Source organism: Oncorhynchus keta, chromosome 19, assembly GCF_023373465.1.
Source record: "Oncorhynchus keta strain PuntledgeMale-10-30-2019 chromosome 19, Oket_V2, whole genome shotgun sequence".
NCBI classification, from domain to species: Eukaryota; Metazoa; Chordata; class Actinopteri; order Salmoniformes; family Salmonidae; genus Oncorhynchus; species Oncorhynchus keta.
In genome coordinates, this window is record NC_068439.1 from 28,202,941 (window position 1) to 28,224,994 (window position 22,054).

Below are 22,054 nucleotides of genomic sequence, written 5' to 3' on the forward strand. Positions count from 1 at the left end.
GGATTAGCCTGGGATTGTCCTGGATTACCCAGGCTGGAGAGGGATTAGGTATGTAGTGTGTGTATTGAGGGAGAGTGTGTGTGTAGAGCGAAAGAAAGAAAGAGGGAGGGAAAGAGCGAGAGCAAGAGAGGCAGCCGGCCTAGCGTGGTGAGTCTGGGTCAAACTCAGTTTCTATTTATACTCCAGACTACACATGAGCTGCAGCAGTGCTAGCCTGGAAACACACAATCACACCAACTAGCTCTCACAGTCCCACGTCAGAATTACACGTTCATCCATGTTTGTTGCAAGTTGAAAATGTTGAAGTGTTTAAGTTTAAGTTTAGACATTAACTCCACATTTTTATGGTTTTAGGCTGATGTTTAAGGTTAGGCTGAAGTTTAGCCATTAACTCATAAATCTTAAGGTTAAGCATTAACTCCAAATGGTTCAAGTAAGGCTTGGGATAGGCTTAAAACAAAAATCTCAAAAACAGCTTTCTATCGCTGGATTCAAAAATGCGAACTTTGGCACAAGAAGCAGATGATTTATGCACATCAGCCATCCTTGTCCACAAAGTCCTAGCAAATCCGAACTCACTGTTGCCCCTAGTGGACGGTTTCCAGGTCTTTTTCAGATGTCCTCAGACATGGATGTACGTCGAATACAGACTTGTATCACGGTTGCCCTGGCGGAACACACAGCAGCAGTGCTAGCCTGTTACACAACTCACCCTGCAGGAGTAGAACTGCAGAGACCTGAAGACGAGATCACTCACCGTGCTATCAGTCACACTCAATCTCTCCCAGTGTGTGTGTACGTGTGCTCGTGTCACACTCAATCTCTCCCAGTGTGTGTGTACGTGTGCTCGTGTCACACTCAATCTCTCCCAGTGTGTGTGTACGTGTGCTCGTGTCACACTCAATCTCGCCCAGCCTCAGGCAAGGCCTCTCAGCTTCATGATAGAATATCTTTTGTGACAAGTTAATATAGAGACTACTGTTAATACAGTATGGCAGTGAGATATGACACGGTGGTTCAACGCCCCTAAACTTGCTCATTTGTATCCTGGTTGTGCAGAACAGTGTTAACCACAATGGACAACTTCAATGTTTTTGATGGATGTGAAAATCAAACCTCCTTTTAAGTAAAATATAATTTATATTATATATTCATATTCTTGTAGGTTCCCTATAGGTCCCAGTAGCCTCTTGCGAACTTACATAAATTATTCAGGCTAAGTCCCAGTACTCCTAGTAGGGTAGTAACAGTGATAGTGGTGGTAGTATGTTCTACCACACATGACTTGCTAATCAGTGAGGCTGACTGTTCCACATAGGTAGCGATAGTTCGCTAGGTAGTGAAGAGTGGTGACTGCTGCTGATTGAGGCTCCCTGGTGGATAGGAACACAAATCTGTCAGACTCAGATAAAAGTCTATTTGGAGTAGCTGCCTTCTCTGCCTGCAGCATCATCAAACAGCATCTGACTGCCATGTACACACACACATACACACTTCATCTCTCTCTGTCTCTCTCTACTCCCTCTCTCGCTTGGTTTACTCTGTTGCCATCGTTACGCCCAGCTGGAGCCCGCCGTCATGTGAGGAACCTGTCAGGGCGTCTCTCTCAGATCACCTGATGTGGGTCGATCTCACGTTGGCCTCGCTCACTATGCCGTCATTCAATTTGCCTTTGATTAAGTCTGTTAGTATACTCTCTGTATGTGGTGTATACCACCACTGCATCTCTACTGCTGTGTCGTGGGTGGGTGTGGGAGTGGAAGTGCATCTGGCTATTGCATCAGCGTGTGCGTGTGCTCATAACTGCTCATGTAATTTGTCAGCTTTGCATTTTCTGCTGAGGACCCCTCGTAGGGCGGAAAGGGCATAAATACATCTCTTATCCGATTTCCACTCCTCTGTAAAAAGACTGGAGTCAAAGCAACATGTTGTCAGTGGTGGATGGGGTACATTTGCCAGTTAGAAGTCACTGTTGGGGGGTTCTGGGGGATAGGAAATTGTAGGTAGGACCCAGGATTAATTTGCAACCCACTTAGCTGCTGCATTTTCCTGGAGATGTTTTGTGAGGATCGACAGGACACTATATCTTTTGTTCAGGTGTTTTGCTTTCAACACAATACCAACCAAACAAAGAGCCGTAGCTAATCTATTTAGTCGGGAGGGAGTCCAATTTCCACTGGTAGGGCCCATAGTTTAGGGTTAGGAGGGGAACATATACACTGACAAACACTATATTGATTCCACAGGGAGGTGGGTGGTTAGGAGACTCTTGAATATAGATTTGTATCTCCCATTTCATTTGTTTCTGGGTATTTGGTTGCTTTTCCATGTGAATGGGGGGAGTGGAAATTGTGTCACCAGAGGTGACTAGAAAAGAGATAGGTGGATGGATAGATGGGTGGAGAGAAGGAGAGAATGAGAGACGGCGTGATTAGGAGACACAGAGTGCCACAGAGAGAAAGATGAATGGTAGAGGACAGCAGCAAAATTGGACAGGAGGCAGAGGAGAGAATGATGGAGAGAATGAGAGAATGAAGATAGAGGACAGGATGAGATGAGGAGACCTGTTAGCTACACGTGATGGGGGAATTAAACCAGACAATAGTCACCTTAGTAACCTTAATATTGTGATATTAGCTAACTTGTATGGCCAGTTCATGCACCACAATAGATCATACTTTCTTACACAAAACATAACTAGCTAGTTACGTCAAGTTTAAAACCACCAAACTCATGTTCATTTGCATTGCACAGACCAAGCTAAGTACGGTAAGATGAGGTAGACAGATTTCAAACAGGACAAACACTGCAGTTAGTTACTCTACATTTCCTCGAAGAACAACCAAGACCACACAAACCATAGCCAAGAAAACACATTGTTTTGTTATTAAAAGACAGAAAGATGGTTAAGAACCGCATATAGTCGGACCCCAAATACACATGTAAACCGTACCTCAGTTGTGCACACTTGCATCAATTTACCAGACTGACAGCATCGCTGTTTCAAATGCACCAGGGGAAACATCAAAATCACTGCATGTGTGACATGCTGTGTTGCAGCCTGGTCTGATAGACTAGACGTAACATAGTACATGTAAATCCAGGACACTGAAATTAGTATGATATGTTACGTTTGGTATGGTTTCATATGACATAGGGTTACATATGGCAAAAATGAGGGTGGTTGGTCGGGGTGGAAGGATGGGTGTATGACACGAAGGTCTAGCAACCCAAAGGTTGAGTGTTCCAACCTCTTTATGGACAACTTTAGCATTTAAGCTAATTACCAACTTTGCAACTACTTACTAGTTTCTAGCTACTTTGCAACTACTTAGCATGTTAGCTAAACCTTCCCCTAACCCCAACCTTAATCATTTAACATAACTCCTAACACTAACCTTAACCCTAAACCCTAACCTAGCTAACATTAATGTTAGCCTCAACAATTTGGAATTCGTAACATATCATATGTATTGGAAAGTCGTAACATATTGTACTAATTGAAATTCATAACATACATTACCAATTGCAAAATCGTAACATGTCATACGAATTGTAATTCATAACACATCATGCGAAATAGATGATGGACATCCACAAATGAATACATACCATACAAAATGTAACATACCAAACTCAATGGAGTGTCTCGGATTTATGTCGATAATAATAAGAAATGCTATGAGATCAGGTTGCAGCCAGCAGTGTGCAGTCAAAAGAAAAGGAAATGCTAACTTGGTTCACTTTATTAACTGAATCTGTTTTCAACAAATGAACTGTTTTTAGACTTATATTTTAACCAAGCAAGATAAATGAATGTGTAATCACTACTGAGTGAATGAACAAAATCATTTTGGACTGATCGCATCCACACATTTAAAAGGTCTGTCGAGGTCAAAGTTCCTGGGCAAATTGGTGGTGGCAGCATCATGCTGTGGGGATGTTTTTCAGCGGCAGGGTCAGGATCGAGGGAAAGATGAATGGAGCAAAGTCATCCTTGATGACTGGGGTGAAGTTTCACCTTCCAACAGGACAACAACCCTAAGCACACAGCCAAGACAATGCAGTAGTGGCTTTCAGGACAAGTCTCTGAATGTCCTTGAGTGGCCGAGCCAGTGCCCGGACTTGAACATCTCTGGAGAGATGAAAATAGCTGTGCAGCGATGCTCCCCATCCAACCTGACAGAGCTTGAGAGGATGTGCAGAGAAGAATGGGAGAAACTCCCCAAATACAGGTGTGCCAAGCTTGTAGCCTCATACCCAAGAAGACTCTGCTGTAATCGCTGCTAAAGGTGCTTCAACAGAGTACTGAGTAAAGGATCTGAATAATTATGTAAATGTGATATTTCCGTTTTTTATTTTTAATACATTTGCTAATATTCCTAAAAACCTGTTTTTGCTTTATCATTATCGGTTATTGTGCGTAGATTGATGAGGGGAAAAATGATTTAATCCATTTTAGAATAAGGCTGTAACGTAACAAAATGTGGAAAAAGTCAAGGGGTCTGAATACTTTCCGAATGCACTGTATGTTGGTATTGTACATCAAACTCTGTGTGAGCAGGTTGCTTAGGATTCAAACATTCTCAAATAGCCTAATTCATACTTCAATATATACTGTATATAATTTGTCTGTATGTATTTTTAGATATAGGTCTATTGTAAATGTGTACAACTACAAACATAACTTGAACCTTTTCACACGTACCAACAAACGTGTGTGATCATTCTACAGTTGTCCCAGCAGTGTATGCTCAAACCGGTGTGATTACAATGCTTATTTAGAATGTCCAGTTTTGATTGATGTAACTGGCCACCCTGTTTTTTCACAGAAACATTTTGCACAAACACAGTCCTTATGAAGTTGTGTCCTGAATGTGACCAATTTGTTTTTGGATGCAATGTTCAGACATTTACAGGAGAAGTGACATTATTACACAATCCTCCAAACCGGAAAATGTAGGCTACATTTGTCCTTACATTTAACTGAGGAAGATTGACCTAACACAGGCGGTCATATTTAGTTACCTCTCAGCTGACAGAAACCATAATATGAATTAGGTAATAGCATTTACTATTTATAATTCATCACATCAGAGGTGGGCTCACCATTGATAAAACACTTTTTAGTAATCTCACGATGTTTGTGTATGCCGCCATGTTTTTTGCTTCAACCAAAGATAATAGAGAGGAGACAAGATGAGTTTGGTCTGATTGCAGTATGCACGTTGAAGGGGTGTGTCAGGCTCAGATCATGAACTTCCCTCCATTCACTGTAGGGCCTAATTTTACCAAAGGATGAGAGAACCATTCCTTCACCTCAGTATAACATCTTTGGTCTGATAGACGTTTCTATGACACCCAGAATGCATTGTATAATGTCAACAAACATGGGAGAGGACATAGCTGGCAAATAGCTTAGCATTAGCTCATTATAATCAGTACAACCTTCAAAAATGTATTTTACACACAGCATAGGGGTTTAAAATCTATGCAACAATCGTAATGCAGTAGTTGTCACCAGTACTTGAAAACATGAATAAAACTGTAAATGTCAGCCAGAAAATGTGCCAATTCCTGTGCAGGACTGTGCAAATGTCTGCATACTTGATCTGCAGAAACAATAGGGCCACAGTGTATGAAAACCTTGAAGACTTACAGAAAACGTTTGACCTCTGTCACGCAAAACAAAGGGTATATAACAAAGTATTGAGATAAACTTGTGTTATTGACAAATATGGATTTTCCACCATCATTTGCAAATCAATTCTTAACAAATCCTACAATGTGGTATTCTGGGAAAAAAAAATCTCATCTTGTCTGTCATAGTTGAAGTGTACCTATGATGAAAATTACAGGCCTCTATCATCTTTTTCAGTGGGAGAACTTTCACAATGTGGTGGCTGACTAAATACCTTTTTGCCCCATGTATATCCACAGTAAAACTTAGTACTATATCGACATGACCTGAAAGGCCGCTCAGGAAGAAACCACAAAACCGGCATAAAAAAACCATACTACAGTTTGGTGTAACAGAATAGCCTAGAACAGAGCCCTGGGGACACCAGTGGTGAGGCAACTGCACATGGGGACAAAGATTGTAATTTTTGGAGAAATGTCCTCTGGTCTTATGTCCTCTGGCCATAATGACCATCGCTATGTTTTGACGAAAAAGGGGGAGGCTTGCAAGCCGAAGAACACCATCCCAACCGTGAAGCACAGGGGTGGCAGCATCATGTTGTGGGGGTGCTTTGCTGCAGGAGAGACTGGTGCATTTCACAAAATAGATGGTATAATGAGAAAAGAAAATGATGTGGATATCTTGAAGCAACATCTCAAGACATCAGTCAGGAAGTTAAAGCTTGGTCGCAAATGGCGTCTTCAAATTGGACAATGACTCCAAGCATACTTCCAAAGTTGTAGCAAAATGGCTTAAGGACAACAAAGTCAAGGTATTGGAGTGGCCATCACAAAGCCATGACCTCAATCCTATAGAAGATTTGTGGGCAGAACTGAAAAAGTGTGTGCGAGCAAGGAAACCTACAAACCTGACTCAGTTACACCAGCTCTGTCAGGAGGAATGGGCCAATATACACCCAAATTATTGTGGGAAGCTTGTGGAAGGCTCACCCGAAATGTTTCAGGCCCAAGTTGAACAATTTAAAGGCAATGCTACCAAATTCTAATTGAAAATGTATGCAAACTTCTGACCCACTGGGAATGTGATGAAAGAAATAAAGGAGCTGAAATAAATCATTGTCTCTACTATTACTCTGACATTTCTCAGGGTTAAAACATATATTTTTAAATAGATTGATAGAAGAGAGGAGAAAGATACAGACAAATGTAGTAGTAGGGAAAATGTTGAAAATTAGATGAGAGTGAAAAATGGGATACGGAAGGAAAATGGAGAGTATGGTAATGATAAAGCCCGGAGCCCTGGTAATGATAAAATGAGTATGGTAATGATAAAGAGAGTATGGTAATGATAAAGAGAGTATGGTAATGATAAAGAGAGTATGGTAATGATAAAGAGAGCATGGTAATGATAAAGAGAATATGGTAATGATAAAGAGAGTATGGTAATGATAAAGAGAGCATGGTAATGATAAAGAGAATATGGTAATGATAAGAGGGCATGGTAATGATAAAGGATATGGAATGATAAAAGAGAGTATGGGGGATAAAGAGAGTATGGTAATGATAAAGAGAGCATGGTAATGATAAAGAGAGTAAGTGTAATGATAAAGAGAGCATGGTAATGATAAAGAGAATATGGTAATGATAAAGAGAGCATGGTAATGATAAAGAGGTATGGTAATGATAAAGCAGCATGGTAATGATAAAAGGTATGGTAATGATAAAGAGAGTATGGTAAGGATAAGAGAATATGGTAATGACAAAGAGCTTATGGTAATGATAAAGAAAGTATGGAATGACAAAGAGAATATGGTAATGATAAAGAGCTTATGAACTGATAAAGAGAGTATGGTAATGATAAAGAGAGTATGGTAATGATAAAGAGATATGGTAACGATAAACCTGGAGTATGGTAATGATAAAGAGAGTATGGTAATGATAAAGAAAGTATGGTAATGATAAAGACAGTATGGTAATGATAAAGGAGTATGGTAATGATAAAGAGGTATGGTAATGATAAAGACTACTTTACTTGGGATAGCTGAAGAACATGCTGGCCACAGATACAGTGGGTACCAGACTAGCTCGGACAATCTCTATCCGTGGGCCGAAGCTTCTCCTGCAGGCTGGTTTAGATCTCATCAGAGCCATATTCAAAATGTGCTGCCGATAAAAGTGTACTGCTGATATCCAGGTTGGCTTCAACTGAAATACTGCTATAGAGCTGTAGATTAGCTACATAGCAGACACTCGGAGACCTAACCCAGGGCTTAAGACATACAGGGCCTGTTCCAATATGCACACTTCATGCCACTTGAGTTATGAAGTGAGGAGTAAGTAGTGTGTTGTATGCATATTAGAACACAGCTGATAAAAAAAAATCATGTTTTACTTCACATACTGTATCTCTTCCTAGTAGACCTAGTCCCCTAAATAAGGTTAACCAGAGGCAGAAACATAATATCTAAGCTATTTACACAGCCCATGTTGCTGGTTATTTATAATTCATCACATCTCTCTCTGAGCTCACCATTGATAAAACACTTTTTCTCCCCCCCTAATCTCACTCTGTTTGTCTCTCCTCCATGTTTTTTGCTTCAACCAAAGATAATAAGAGGAGACAAGAATTGTAATCAGTAGTTGTCACCAGTACTTGAAAACATGAATAAAACTGTAAATGTCAGCCAGAAAATGTCCTTCGTGCAGGACTGTGCAAATGTCTGCATAATTGATCTGCAGAAACAATAGGGAACAGTGTATGAAAACCTTTGAAGACTTACAGAAAACGTTTGACCTCTGTCTTTCAAAACAAAGGGTATATAACAAAGTATTGAGATAAACTTTGTTATTGACCCCCTCCATCTCCCCCTATTTTCCTCCATCATTTGCAAATCCCCCTCTCTCTCTCTTCTTCTTAACAAATCCTACAATGTGGTATTCTGGGAAAAAAATCTCATCTTGTCTGTCATAGTTGAAGTGTACCTATGATGAAAATTACAGGCCTCTATCATCTTTTTAAGTGGGAGAACTTTCTCAATTGGTGGCTGACTAAATACCTTTTTGCCCCACTGTATATCCACAGTAAAATTAGTACTTATCGACATGACCTGAACCCCGCTCAGGAAGAAACCACAAAACCGGCATAAAAAAACCATCTACAGTTTTGCAACTGCACATGGGGACAAAGATTGTAATTTTTGGAGAAATGTCCTCTGGTCTTATGTCCTCTGGCCATAATGACCATCGCTATCTTTTGACGAAAAAGGGGAGGCTTGCAAGCCGAAGTTCACACAATGCATACTCCCAAAGTTGTAGCAAAATGGCTTAAGGACAACAAGGTCAAGGTATTGGAGTGGCCATCACTGACCTCAATCCATGACCTCAATGCTCTAGAAGATTTCTTTCAGAACTGAAAAAGTCCCTCCCCTCCATCTCCCCCTACTTTCTCTGACTCAGTTTCATCTCCCTCTGTCTTTAGGAGGAATATCCAATATACAGCCAAATTACTGTAGGAAGCTTTCATAGGGTCATACCCGACAGAGTTTAAAAGTTGAACAATTTAAAGGCAATCCCCCAAATACTAATTGAGTGTATGCAAACTTCTGACCCACTGGGAATGTGATGAAAGAAATAAATCTGAAATAAATCATTGTCTCTACTATTACTCTGACATTTCTCACTTAAAACATATATTTTTTTAAATAGATTGATAGAAGAGAGGAGAAAAGATACAGACAAATGCAGTAGTAGGGAAAAAGTTGAAAATTAGATGAGAGTCCCTCCCCTCCAAGGAAAATGGAGAGTCTCTAATGATAAAGTATGGTAATGATAAAGAGAGCATGGTAATGATAAAGAGAGCATGGTAATGATAAAGAGAGTATGGTAATGATAAAGAGAGTATGGTAAGGATAAAGAGAATATGGTCCCCCTGACAAAGAGCTTATGGTAATGATAAAGAAAGTATTAATGACAAAGAGAGAATATCCTCTCTCTCTCTCTCTCTCTCTCTCTCTCTCTCTCTCTCTCTCTCTCTCTCTCTCTCTCTCTCTCTCTCTCTCCCCCCCCTCCACCCCCCCCTCTGTCTCTCTCTCTCTCTCTCTCTCTTTCTCTCTCTCTCTCTCCTTTCTCAATCTCTCTCCCCCTCTTTCTCACTCTTTCTCTTTCTCTTTCTCTCTCCCCCTCCATCTCTTTCTCTCTCTCTCTCTCTCTCTCTCTCTCTCTCTCTCTCTCTCTCCCTCCACCCCCTCTCTCTCTCTCTTTCTCACTCTCTCTCTCCCCCTCTCTCTTCTCTCCCCTCTCTCTTTCTCTCTCTTTCTCTTTCTCTCTCTCTCTCTCCCTCTCTCTCTCTCTCTCTCTCTCTCTTTCTCACTCTCTCCCTCTCTCTCTCTCTCTCTCTCTCTCTCTCTCTCTCTCTCTCTCTCTCTCTCTTTCTCTCTCCCTCCCTCCCCCTCCATCTCCCCCTCTTTCTCTCTCGCTCTTCATCTCCCTCTCTCTTTACCATAATATCCAAACAGCTATAATCACTGCCCCTAGTACTATTCATAGGGTCATGGTTTATACAGAGTTTAAATAGACTTCACCCCACCCCCCCCTCTCCCCCTCCATCTCCCCTCTCTCTCTCTCTCTCTCTCTCTCTCTCTCTCTCCCCCTCTCTCTCTCTCGCTCCCCCCCCCCTCTCTCTGGCACTCTTCCAGATCTTCATTCTCTCGGCCAAATTACACCCCCCTCTCCCGTCTCCCTCTCTCTCATTCAGCCTCCTGGCTAGATCTCAGTGTTTCATATTTGGAGGCCTTGCAATCGATACAGTGTGTCTGTGATTGGGTTGCCACGCGTGATTAATTTCTGTAACCTTGGTGATAGTTTGATATGGAGTCTCTGGCTGAAACCCTCTGTATTATGTGTGAGTGTGTGCAGACAGGAGTGAGTGTGTGCAGACAGGAGAGGAAGGAAAAGGAAAAGAGGGGAGGGGAGAGGAAGGGAAAGGCAAGGAGAGGAGAGGGTCGAGAGGAGTGGAGAGGAGTGGAGAAGAGAGGAGAGGAGGGGAGAGGAGAGGAGAAGAAGGGAAAGGAGTGGAGAGGAGAAGAGAAGGGGGAGAGGAGAGGAGAAGAAGGGAAAGGAGTGGAGAGGAGAGGAGAAGAAGGGAAAGGAGTGGAGAGGAGAGAGAGAAGGGAAAGGAGAAGGAGAGGAGAGAGGAGAAGAAGGGAAAGGAGTGGAGAGGAGAAGAAGGGAAAGGAGTGGAGAGGAGAGGAGAAGAAGGGAAAGGAGTGGAGAGGAGAGAGAAGGGAAAGGAGTGGAGAGGAGAAGAGAAGGGGGAGAGGAGAGGAGAAGAAGGGAAAGGAGTGGAGAGGAGAGGAGAAGAAGGGAAAGGAGTGGAGAGGAGAAGAAGGGAAAGGAGTGGAGAGGAGAGGAGAAGAAGGGAAAGGAAAGGAGTGGAAAGGAGAAGAAGGGAAAGGAGTGGAGAGGAGAGGAGAAGAAGGGAAAGGAGTGGAGAGGAGAAGAAGGGGAAAGGAGTGGAGAGGAGAGGAGAAGAAGGGAAAGGAGTGGAGAGGAGAAGAAGGGAAAGGAGTGGAGAGGAGAAGAGAAGGGGGGAGAGGAGAGGAGAAGGAAGAAGGGAAAGGAGTGGAGAGGAGAGGAGAAGAAGGGAAAGGAGTGGAGAGGAGAAGAAGGGAAAGGAGGAGAAGGAGAGGAGAGAGGAGAAGAAGGGAAAGGAGTGGAGAGGAGAAGAAGGGAAAGGAGTGGAGAGGAGAGGAGAAGAAGGGAAAGGAGTGGAGAGGAGAAGAAGGGAAAGGAGGAGAGGAGAGGAGAAGAAGGGAAAGGAGTGGAGAGGAGAAGAGAAGGGGGGTGGAGAGGAGAGGAGAAGAAGGGAAAGGAGGGAGAGGAGAGGAGAAGAAGGGAAAGGAGTGGAGAGGAGAGGAGAAGAAGGGAAAGGAGTGGAGAGGAGAGGAGAAGAAGGGAAAGGAGTGGAGAGGAGAGGAGAAGAAGGGAAAGGAGTGGAGAGGAGAGGAGAAGAAGGGAAAGGAGTGGAGAGGAGAGGGGAGAAGAAGGGAAAGGAGTGGAGAGGAGTCGATAAGAGATGAGAGTAGTGGAGAGGAGAGGAGAAGAAGGGAAAGGAGTGGAGAGGAGTCGAGAAGAGATGAGAGTAGTGGAGAGGAGAGGAGAAGAAGGGAAAGGAGTGGAGAGGAGAGAGAGGAGAAGAAGGGAAAGGAGTGGAGAGGAGTCGAGAAGAGATGAGAGTAGTGGAGAGGAGAGGAGAAGAAGGGAAAGGAGGGAGAGGAGTCGAGAAGAGATGAGAGTAGTGGAGAGGGAGAGGAGAAGAAGGGAAAGGAGTGGAGAGGAGTCGAGAAGAGATGAGAGTAGTGGAGAGGAGAGGAGAAGAAGGGAAAGGAGTGGAGAGGAGTCGAGAAGAGATGAGAGTAGTGGAGAGGAGAGGAGAAGAAGGGAAAGGAGTGGAGAGGAGTCGAGAAGAGATGAGAGTAGTGGAGAGGAGAGGAGAAGAAGGGAAAGGAGTGGAGAGGAGAGGAGAAGAAGGGAAAGGAGAGGAGTGGAGAGGAGAGGAGAAGAAGGGAAAGGAGTGGAGAGGAGTCGAGAAGAGATGAGAGTAGTGGAGAGGAGAGGAGAAGAAGGGAAAGGAGAGTGGGAGAGGAGAGGAGAAGAAGGGAAAGGAGTGGAGAGGAGAGGAGAAGAAGGGAAAGGAGGGAAAGGAGTGGAGAGGAGAAGAAGAAGTAGTGGAGAGGAGAGGAGAGGGAGGAGGGAGAGGAGGAAGAGAAGAAGGGAAGGAGAGGAGAAGAAGGGAAAGGAGTGGAGAGGAGTCGAGAAGAGATGAGAGTAGTGGAGAGGAGAGGAGAGGAGAAGAAGGGAAAGGAGTGGAGAGGAGTCGAGAAGAGATGAGAGTAGTGGAGAGGAGAGGAGAAGAAGGGAAAGGAGTGGAGAGGAGAAGAGAAGGGGGTAAAGGAGAGGAGAAGAGAAGAGAAAAGGGGAGAGGAGAGGAGAAGAGGGGAGAGGAGAGGTATCGATTGACTGTAGCTCTGAGGCGCTTCGCCCTCCTTAGTCTCTCCTCCATCTTTCTCTTTTTATCTCTCCCTCTCTCAGGTGAAATAGTTTGGTGTTGATTTCAAATGATTGTGTGTTTAAAACAAGTGATTATTTGACCCTAAATGTTCTCTTGGGTGTTTCTGTTTATCTCTCTTTTTCCCTCTCTCCCTATCTCTCTCTCTTTCCCTCTCTCTCCCTTTCTCTCCTTCCCATCTATCTCTGCTCTAGAACTCCATCCGCCACAACCTGTCTCTCCACACTCGGTTTGTCCGTGTCCAGAATGAGGGGACAGGGAAGAGTTCCTGGTGGATGCTGAACCCAGAGGGAGGGAAGATGGGGAAGGGACCGCGACGACGCGCCACCACAATTGACTGCCCCAACGGCACCAAGTACCTGAAGAGTAAAGGACGGGCCAGGGGTAAGAGGCCTGGAGCCGGAGCTGGCAGTGGAGCTGTTGGTCGGGGCAGGCGGCAGGGTTATGGCCTGGGTCACGGGGCTCGACCGGGGATGCATCAGGGGTCTCCGGAGCATGGTAGTCCTGCAGGGAAGGGCGGAGCAGGGGTGGGAGGAGAGGAGTACGATGCCTGGACGGATCTCCACTCCCGGACCTCCTCTTCGGCTTCGACACTTAGTGGCTGCCTTTCTCCCATCCTGGCCGAGGCTGAGCCAGATGAGCCAGAGGAAGGAGGCCTTTCCTGCTCCACCTCCCCCCGCCTCTATCCTAGCCCTACCGCAACTCGCTCCCCTGCCCTGGGCACTGGGGGGCACTGCCCAGGAACCTCCTTGGAGCTGCCCCAACTCACTGACCTGACTGGGGCTATCAGCCTGGAAGAGGGCTACCCCCACCCCCAGAACCACCAAACCCAGCCTCGTAATGGCTACCCCAGCCCCTACGGCACCGGCCCCAAGGGGGAAGGCTCCTACTGCGGCCCCGTCTACGGGCAGCCGCCCCTGGCCATGCTGCAGCTCCATGCCCCCATGCCCATGCAGACCATTCAGGAGAACAAGCGAGCCAGCTTCCAGCGCCCCCTGAGGGCCTACTCAGAGAACAATGCACTGCAGAGCCTGCTGACCGGAGGGCCTGGAGGTCCTCAGTACTGCAGTAAGGACATGGTCACACTGGGAGGGCAAGGAGGGGAGTCACACACGCTGCTGTCCCATGTAACCAACGGGGTTCACAATCAGAGTCGCAGCAGCCACAATCATAGCCATAGCAACCATAATCATAATAACCACGAGCATGGACACAATTCAGGCCCACACAATGGTCACGGCTCAGTTCATGACCAGAACCCCAGCGGTCATCATCAGAATGGCCTCCACAACCATGGTCAACCCAACCTGGACTATAACCATAGCCACAAACAACACCTCAGCCCGGCCACTGACTACAACCAGAGTCACAACCACAAACTGAACACAAGCCATGACCACACTCACCAGTCCAACCAGGGTCACCTCCACGGTCACCTCCAGGGTGGACCCAGACCTCCAGCCCTCCAGGCTCTTTCTCCCAGAGTCAACACAGACATCCTGCAGCCCTACAGCCTCAAAACCCCCACCCCAACTCCTAGCCACTATGGCCCCCTCGCCCCCCACCTCCCCACCCCCAACCCCTCGTCCCTTCCCTCCAACCCTGCCTCTGTTCTCGACATACCCCAGGACCCCTGCCTCCGCCTGGCCTCCGCCCCGGCACCTCACCCCCACCCTCGCCACCAGCCCTACCCCGGTACCACCTACCACCAGGGTATAACTATGACTGACTCCTGGCATGGCTACTACCACCACACTCTCCACCCCACCCAGAACTACCAGGGCCACCCCCACCACAGCACTCACCACCCCAGCCGCATGGCTCCAGACCTGGATGTAAACGTAGACATTCTCCCCAGCAGCCTAGACTGTGACGTGGAGTCCATCCACCTCAATGACTTCATGGACACAGAGGGGATGGGGATGGACTTCAACTTTGACGGCTCCCTGTCTCAAGGTGTGGGCATGGGCATGAGCATAGCCGCTTTCGCCGGAGCGCCGCAGGGACATCACAGCCAGAACTGGGTGCCTGGGTGAAGGGGATTGGTCAGGGAAGCCCAAGGACCAATCAGGACACAGCAGAAAGGCTTTTACCCACAAGGCCGAGCTGCAGAGGTCAGAGGTTAGGGATCAGGGTCGGAGCGTACCCTTGGACTGACTGATTGACTGTGATGCTTAATGCTCCAAGACAAAATAACTGAATGTGTCTTGTCATGTTGTTTCCTGAGGGTCCCTTTAACTGTACAATCTATGTTCTCTCATTCTTTCTCTTCCTCTCTCTTTGTTCATTCTATCCCTTTCTCTCCCTCTCTCTGTGTTCTCTTTCTCATTCCTTCTACACTCTAGTGGTGCCACAGCACCCTCCCAGCTCTGTGCTATCCCCCTGGTTCATGTCCTTCAGTTTGTCTGCTCTACTTTATCAATCATTTCTTGGCCATCCATAAGCTCTCAAGCACTTTACATCCGTCGCTTTCAAAACAGATGCAGTATAACAAAGACCAGGGGAAAGTCAGTCTCTGTTGGCTTAAGTTGAATTTATGCAAACCCCTTTATTATCCATCTCTTCTTATAAAAAAGAGAGAGGCGGTATCTTACTTGAGAACAGGATCAAAGAACTGCATAAATAAATGGGTTCAGCAGGTTGAGATGCGGGTGCTTTTCAGAATGTTTTGCATACTGGTTGGAAAGTAGGGAGGTCGGGTGGATGGAAGGAGGGATGGATGCAGAGTAGGAAGAGGGGGTTGGCTGCACCACGGTCAGTGCAAATTCTCCTTCTTCCTCAATGATGGAGGGATGAAAAGAGGCAGGGATAGAGGGATGAAAAGAGGCAGGGATAGAGGGATGGAGGGATGGAGGGATGGATTAAGGTCAGGAGTTCTCCATCTCCCTGGTGGTGTCACCCACAATAGATGGATGGAGAAAAATGGATGGAGGATACATAGAGGATAGATTGAGGATAAGGTTGTTTGGTTGTTGTGTGCCCCAGTGTGGTCCAGGAGGACAGACATCCATCAGACAGCCTTCATCACCAACTAGTTAAGTGCACAATCTCCTCTTTAATCTGTTGGAGTAATTCGATGGTGATGCATCACTATTGCAAATTTAATGTGTTGCTCCCCCCTCCCATTCACCTCCATCCGGACACACACACACACACACACACACACACACGCACACACACACACACACACACACACACACACACACACACACACACACACACACACACACACACACACACACACACACACACACACACACACACACACACACACACACACACACACACACACACACACACACACACACACACACTCTCTTTCTCGCTCTCTCACCATTCACCATTCACCTCCGGACAGACTTTGTCAAGGCTTAATGTGTTTTGGCCAAAGTGATGATTAAGGTCACTGTGCACTAAATAGCGGAGGAGGTAGAGATGGAGGGATGAGGGAGGAAAGAAGAAATGCTAATATTCCCTCTGTGCCTCTTCCTCTCCATTTGGTGGATTTATGTAGCTTTCCCCATAATGAAATAAGGAGTGATCAGGTCCTATCCTCTCTGCATCCCTTCCTCCCTGCCTCCCATCCTCCCTGCCTCCCATCCTCCCATTCTCCCTGCCTCCCTGCCTCCCATCCTCCCTGCCTCCCATCCTCCCTGCCTCCCATCCTCCCTGCCTCCCATCCTCCCATCCTCTCTGCCTCCCTGCCTCCCATCCTCCCTGCCTCCCATCCTCCCTGCCTCCCATCCTCCCATCCTCTCTGCCTCCTTGCCTCCCATCCTCTCTTCCTCCTTGCCTCCCTGCCTCCCATCCTCTCTGCCTCACTGCCTCCCTGCCTCCCATCCTCCCATCCTCCCTGCCTCCCATCCTCGTGCCTCCCATCCTCACTGCCTCCCTGCCTCCCATCCTCCCTGCCTCCCTGACTCCCATCCTCCCTGCCTCCCATCCTCCCTGCCTCCCATCCTCCCTGCCTCCCATCCTCCCTGCCTCCCATCCTCCCTGCCTCCCATCCTCCCTGCCTCATATCCTCCCTGCATCCCTGCCTCCCTCCTCCCTGCATCCCTGCCTCCCATACTCCCTGCCTGTCTGCCTCCCATCCTCCCTGTCTCCCTGCCTCCCTGTCTGCCTGCCTGCCTCCCATCCTCCCTGCCTCCAATCCTCCCGGCCTCCCATCCTCCCTGTATCCCTGCCTCCCATCCTCCCTGCCTCCCATCCTCACTGCCTCCGATCCTCCCTGCCTCCCATCCTCCGTGCCTCCCTGCATCCCATCCTCCCTGCCTGCTCTGCTTCATGAATAGGGTTCTCATTCATCCCCAGCCTGGCTGCTTCCTCCAGCTGACCAACCACACAACACAACAGTTTACGCAGTCTAGAGTATGTCCTAAATGGCGCCCTCCTAATTTTGGACCCTATTCCCTCTACACAGCACACATTTTGAACAGAGCCTCTAACGACATCAACTCAGTCATCAGTATTCAGTAACCATTAGTTAAATCTGAATTGGTACAATATCTCCTACTGCACTAAAACCTAAGCTTCTGGCCAAAAGTAGTGCCCTAGGTCTGCCCTAGGTTACTGTTATTGGACTTGATGTCCTCAGTCCTTTGACCTCAGTGCAGCCTTCTTTGTCCCCTCCTCCATTCCACCTCTCACACTGGAGTTTAAAGCCTGACATGTTTTACACTAGTGAATTGGCACACTGATTAACACAGTCAGCAAGATAACAATTATTTGTTGCTATCTTCCTTTCACAGGCCCTTTCCTCCTCTCCCTCTCTCTCTCTCTCTCTCTCTCTCTCTCTCTCTCTCTCTCTCTCTCTCTCTCTCTCTCTCTCTCTCTCTCTCTCTCTCTCTTTCTCTATCATTTATGCTCTCTGTCTTTCTGTCTCTTTGTCCCTCTCTCTCTCGCCTCCCTCCGTCTCTCTTCTTCTAATCACATCCTCTCATCCAGAGGTTAGATGAAGGGGAAACAACAATAATTAACCGGCTAAAGAGATCAATTATTTATCATTTTTATTTCATCCAAGTGGTGGTGTTTTCTCATCTCATCTTCATGGCACCAGGTCATAATTCTCTCCGTTCAGAAAGCACAAGGGAGGTTTTTTGAGTTTAAGTTTATGTGCATCCATTGAGAGGGGAAAGAACGTGCTTGAACAACAAGGTCCTCCTCTAGTCTGGTCGCAGATCACATTGTGTTAAATGTACAAAGAGCATAGGAGTGGCTGGCTATAAACAAACAGATCTGGGATCAGTCCTTCCCCACTCCTCTCTTCAGATTTCTATCTGTTGCCTCGGTCTGGCTTTACTTTGCTGTTGTCTGTTTTTTTTGTGGTCGTTCTGTTCTGTGATCGTCAGTGAGGTCCTTTGTCTTGATAGGGTGCTTTTTGTTCGCAGCATTTCTATTCTAAAGGGGGAGAGAGAGAGTCCTTGAGTCTTTTCATAGCACCTGCCCTGCTCGAGATCGAGAGAGAAGGATTGAGAGGCAGAGAAGGAGAGATATTTTTAGGGTAGAGGCTAGAAGGGAGGTAGAGGGACAGGGAGAGAACGAGGCAGAGAAAGGTAGAGATATGGGGAGGCTAGAAGGGAGGTAGAGGGAAGGAGAGAGAGAGGAGTAAGAGAGAGAGAGAGGCAGACTGTGAGACAGTAATATTTTCCAGCCGAGTAGCTTCCTGTGGAACTTGCCATTTGAATCATGCCAAATGTCAAGTGCTACTCTGCTGGCACCAACACACTATGATCAGATAGCCATGCTTCTGCTCTGATCAGATAACCATGCTTCTGCTCTGATCAAAGAGAAACAAAGATGGGCATCTTCACAGGGTTTTCTCTTCCTTTCATTCGTCCTTTCTTTCTTTTTGACTTGAGATGGCCTATTGTTGTAACTCGACTGTAATTTCGTATCTGGCCCCAGTGTGCGCTTGCTTGTGTGTTGAGTTGTGTGTGTGGGTGTGTGAAGCACACATGATGATGTACAAGATGATGTACAGAACTGATGATGGAAATACATTGCCCTGTAATATCACTTGTCCTGGTCTCCTTCATGCCTGGTGAGGCCAAATGTCAAAAAGTTTTAAAACACCTGCTCATCCAAGGGTTTTTCTTTATTTTTACAATTTTCTACATTGTAGAATAATAGTGAAGACATAAAAACGATGAAATAACACATATGGAATCATGTAGTAACCATAAAAAGGTTAAACAAATCAAAATATATTTTATATTTGAGATTCTTCAACTAGCCACCCTTTGCCATGATGACAGCTTTGCACACTCTTGGCATTCTCTCATCCAGCTTCACCTGGAATGCTTTTCCCACAGTCTTGAAGGAGTTCCCACATATGGTGAGCACTTGTTGGCTTCACTCTGCGGTGCGACTCATCCCAAACCATCTCAATTGGGTTGAGGTCGGGTGATTGTTGAGGCCAGATCATCTGATGCAGCACTTCATCACTCTTCTTCTTGGTCAAATAGCCCTGACACAGCCTGGAGGTGTGTTGGGTCATTGTCAAGTGGAAAAACTAATGATAGTCCCACTAAGCCAAAACCAGATTGGATGGTGTATCGCTGTAGAGTGCTGTGGTAGCCATGCAGGTTAAGTGTGCCTTAAATTCAAAATACATCAGAGACAGTGTCACCAGCAAAGCACCCCCACACCATAACACCTCCTCCTCCATGCTTCACGGTGGGAAATACACATGAGGAGATAATCTGTTCACCCACATCGCATCTCACAAAGACACGGCGGTTAGAACCAAAAATCTACAATTTGAATCCAGACCAACGGACCAATTTCCACCAGTCAAATGTCCATTGCTCGTGTTTCTTGGCCGAAGCAAGTCTCTTCTTATTATTGGTGTCCTTTAGTAGTGGTTTCTTTGCAGCAATTCGACCATGAGAGCCTGATTCACACAGTCTCCTCTGAACAGTTGATGTGTCTGTTACTTGAACTCTGTGAAGAATTTATTTGGGCTGCAATTTCTGAGGCTGGTAACTATAATTAACTTATCCTCTGCAGCAGAGGTAACTCTGGGTCTCCCTTTCCTGTTGCGGTGCTCATGAGAGCCAGTTTCATCATAGCGCTTTATAGTTTTTGTGACTGCACGTGAAGAAACTTTCAAAGTGCTTTAAATGTTCCGAATTGACTGACCTTCGTGTTTTAAAGTAATGATGTGCTGTTGTTTCTCTTTGCTAATTTGAGCTGTCCTTACGATAATATGGACTTTATCTTTTACCAAATAGGGCTATCTTTTGTATATCCCCCTACCTTGTCACAACACAACTGATTGGCTCAAACGCATTAAGAAGGAAAGAAATTCCACAAATGAACTATTAAGAAGGGCATCTGTTAATTGAAATGCATTCCAGGTGACTACCTCATGAAGCTGGTTGAGAGAATGCTAAGAGTGTTCAAAGCTGTCATCAAGGCAAAGGATAGCTATTTGAAGAATTTCAAATATATTTAGATTTGTTTAACACTTTTTTGGTTACTACATTATTCCATATGTGTTATTTCATAGTTTTGATGTCTTCACTATTATTGTACAATGTAGAAAATAGGAAAAGTAAAGAAAAACCCTTGAATGAGTAGGTGTTCTAAAACCTTTGACCGGTAGTGTACTGTATACACACACACACACACACACACACACACACACACACACACACACACACACACACACACACACACACACACACACACACACACACACACACACACACACACACACACACACACACACACACACACACACACACACACACACACACATACATATATACAGTTTATATTTATTGGTAGAGAGGATGGGTTCTGTGCTGTGGCCCTTTGGCCCCCCTCAGTCCCTCATCATCTTTATTACAGAGACATGAGGATGCTTCTATTACAATCTCATTCTGTACATAATCTATATTGGAGAAAATTGTATTATAATTTTTTTTGACAAGCAAAATATCAATTTCTTTTCTAAAACGATGTGTCTGATCATCTGTGACTATAAAATAATAAAACAAAACAGAACATAGAGTTGTTTTGTGCCTGTTTATTTGTGTGTGTGTGTGTGCACGTGTAAGCCTGCCTGTGTGTCTGCGTGAGTGTGTATCCACTCGTTCATTAATTTGTGAGTGGGTTTTGGTGTGTTTTTTGTGTGTGTTTGTGTGTTTGTGTTTCTGTGTGTCTATGTGTTTGTGTGTGTGTGCCTAGCTTCATAGACATGCTGCTGTGCGTTAGATGTGCCAGCCAACCCTGGCAGTACACCCCCTGTCATTACAAGCATACTATAGCTGTAAATCCGGGCCAGATCAGGAACACATCACAGCAGTAGAGTAGGTTTCTTGGTGTGTTTGTGGGGGAGTGAGCCAGTAGGGAGTAAGAGAAATGGAGGGATATGTGAGAGCGTGGGAGTAAAATGGCTATTAGAGGTGACTTTCAGTGGGATAAACTCTCATAACATCCATAAACACACACGCACACAAGCATATTAGCTCACGTACACAATAAAACACTGACTAAACGAGATTTGTGTGTGGTTCAAGCCAGCAGGTGTGGTGTGTGTGTGTATCAGCCATTAAGAGGTGTGAAAGTGCTGACTCTCAGAGAGTCAGATAGACATATTCTTGGAGCTGAGCGATCCCCTGCAGGTTTAGCGATCCCCTGCAGGTCTAGTAACCTTGAGCTTCACCCCCCAGCCAGGGTGAACACTGTCAGGCAGACCAGACAGACAGTGTGTCCCCGTCCACAGCCCCGTCCACACACAGACAGTACACACACAGCCCTTCCGAAGCCCAGCAGGGGGGCCCTAGCCTCTGGCCTGACTACAACCTACCTGAGACCCCCCAGTGTGTGAGCGTGCTATTGGCCTAACCTGTCTACTGCGTGATGAGAGAGAGAGAGAGAGAGAAGGAGAGAGAGAGATCAGCCTTCACTCACTGTATTCATCTATATTTCACAGCAATTTCAATTACTGTCAGTGTAGTTGGAAAAAGAGAGAGAGGCTGATAGAAATAGACAGAAAAGGAGACATGCCTCTGTGGGCTGTTTGCCCCAGGTCACCATGTCCTAGTGATGCACTCTCTCTGTTCCCTTTCTACCTCAGCCCGTGGACTCCTGCCTGGGCAGATCTGAGGCAGGGAGGGGGTCCTACTAACAGAGAGGACAGTCCTATACCTGGACCACAATGCTGTCTGGGTAGGGCTAGGCGGATGAAAGAAAGGAGACTGGGGGAGGATAGAGGGAGAGCAGAGACAGGCCACATTACCCACAGTTGTCTAGGTGGAACTAGGGTGAACACGAAGGAGGAGAGAGGGGGTATCTGACAATAGAGGATAGAGGATATCAAGAGAATAGTGGTAAGGA

General features: G+C 45.9%; 1 protein-coding gene across 1 annotated transcript in view; it reads left to right on the forward strand.

The window, feature by feature from the left end:
- Positions 1 to 20,430, forward strand: part of LOC118371710 (forkhead box protein O6-like) — a 73,646-nt gene extending 53,216 nt beyond the window's left edge. The window contains exon 2 of the mRNA XM_052470148.1: positions 12,901 to 20,430. Within this exon, the coding sequence (XP_052326108.1) occupies positions 12,901 to 14,742 (1,842 nt within the window). The 3' untranslated portion in view covers positions 14,743 to 20,430. The remainder of the gene's footprint in view (positions 1 to 12,900) is intronic.
- Positions 20,431 to 22,054: the final 1,624 nt, after the last annotated feature.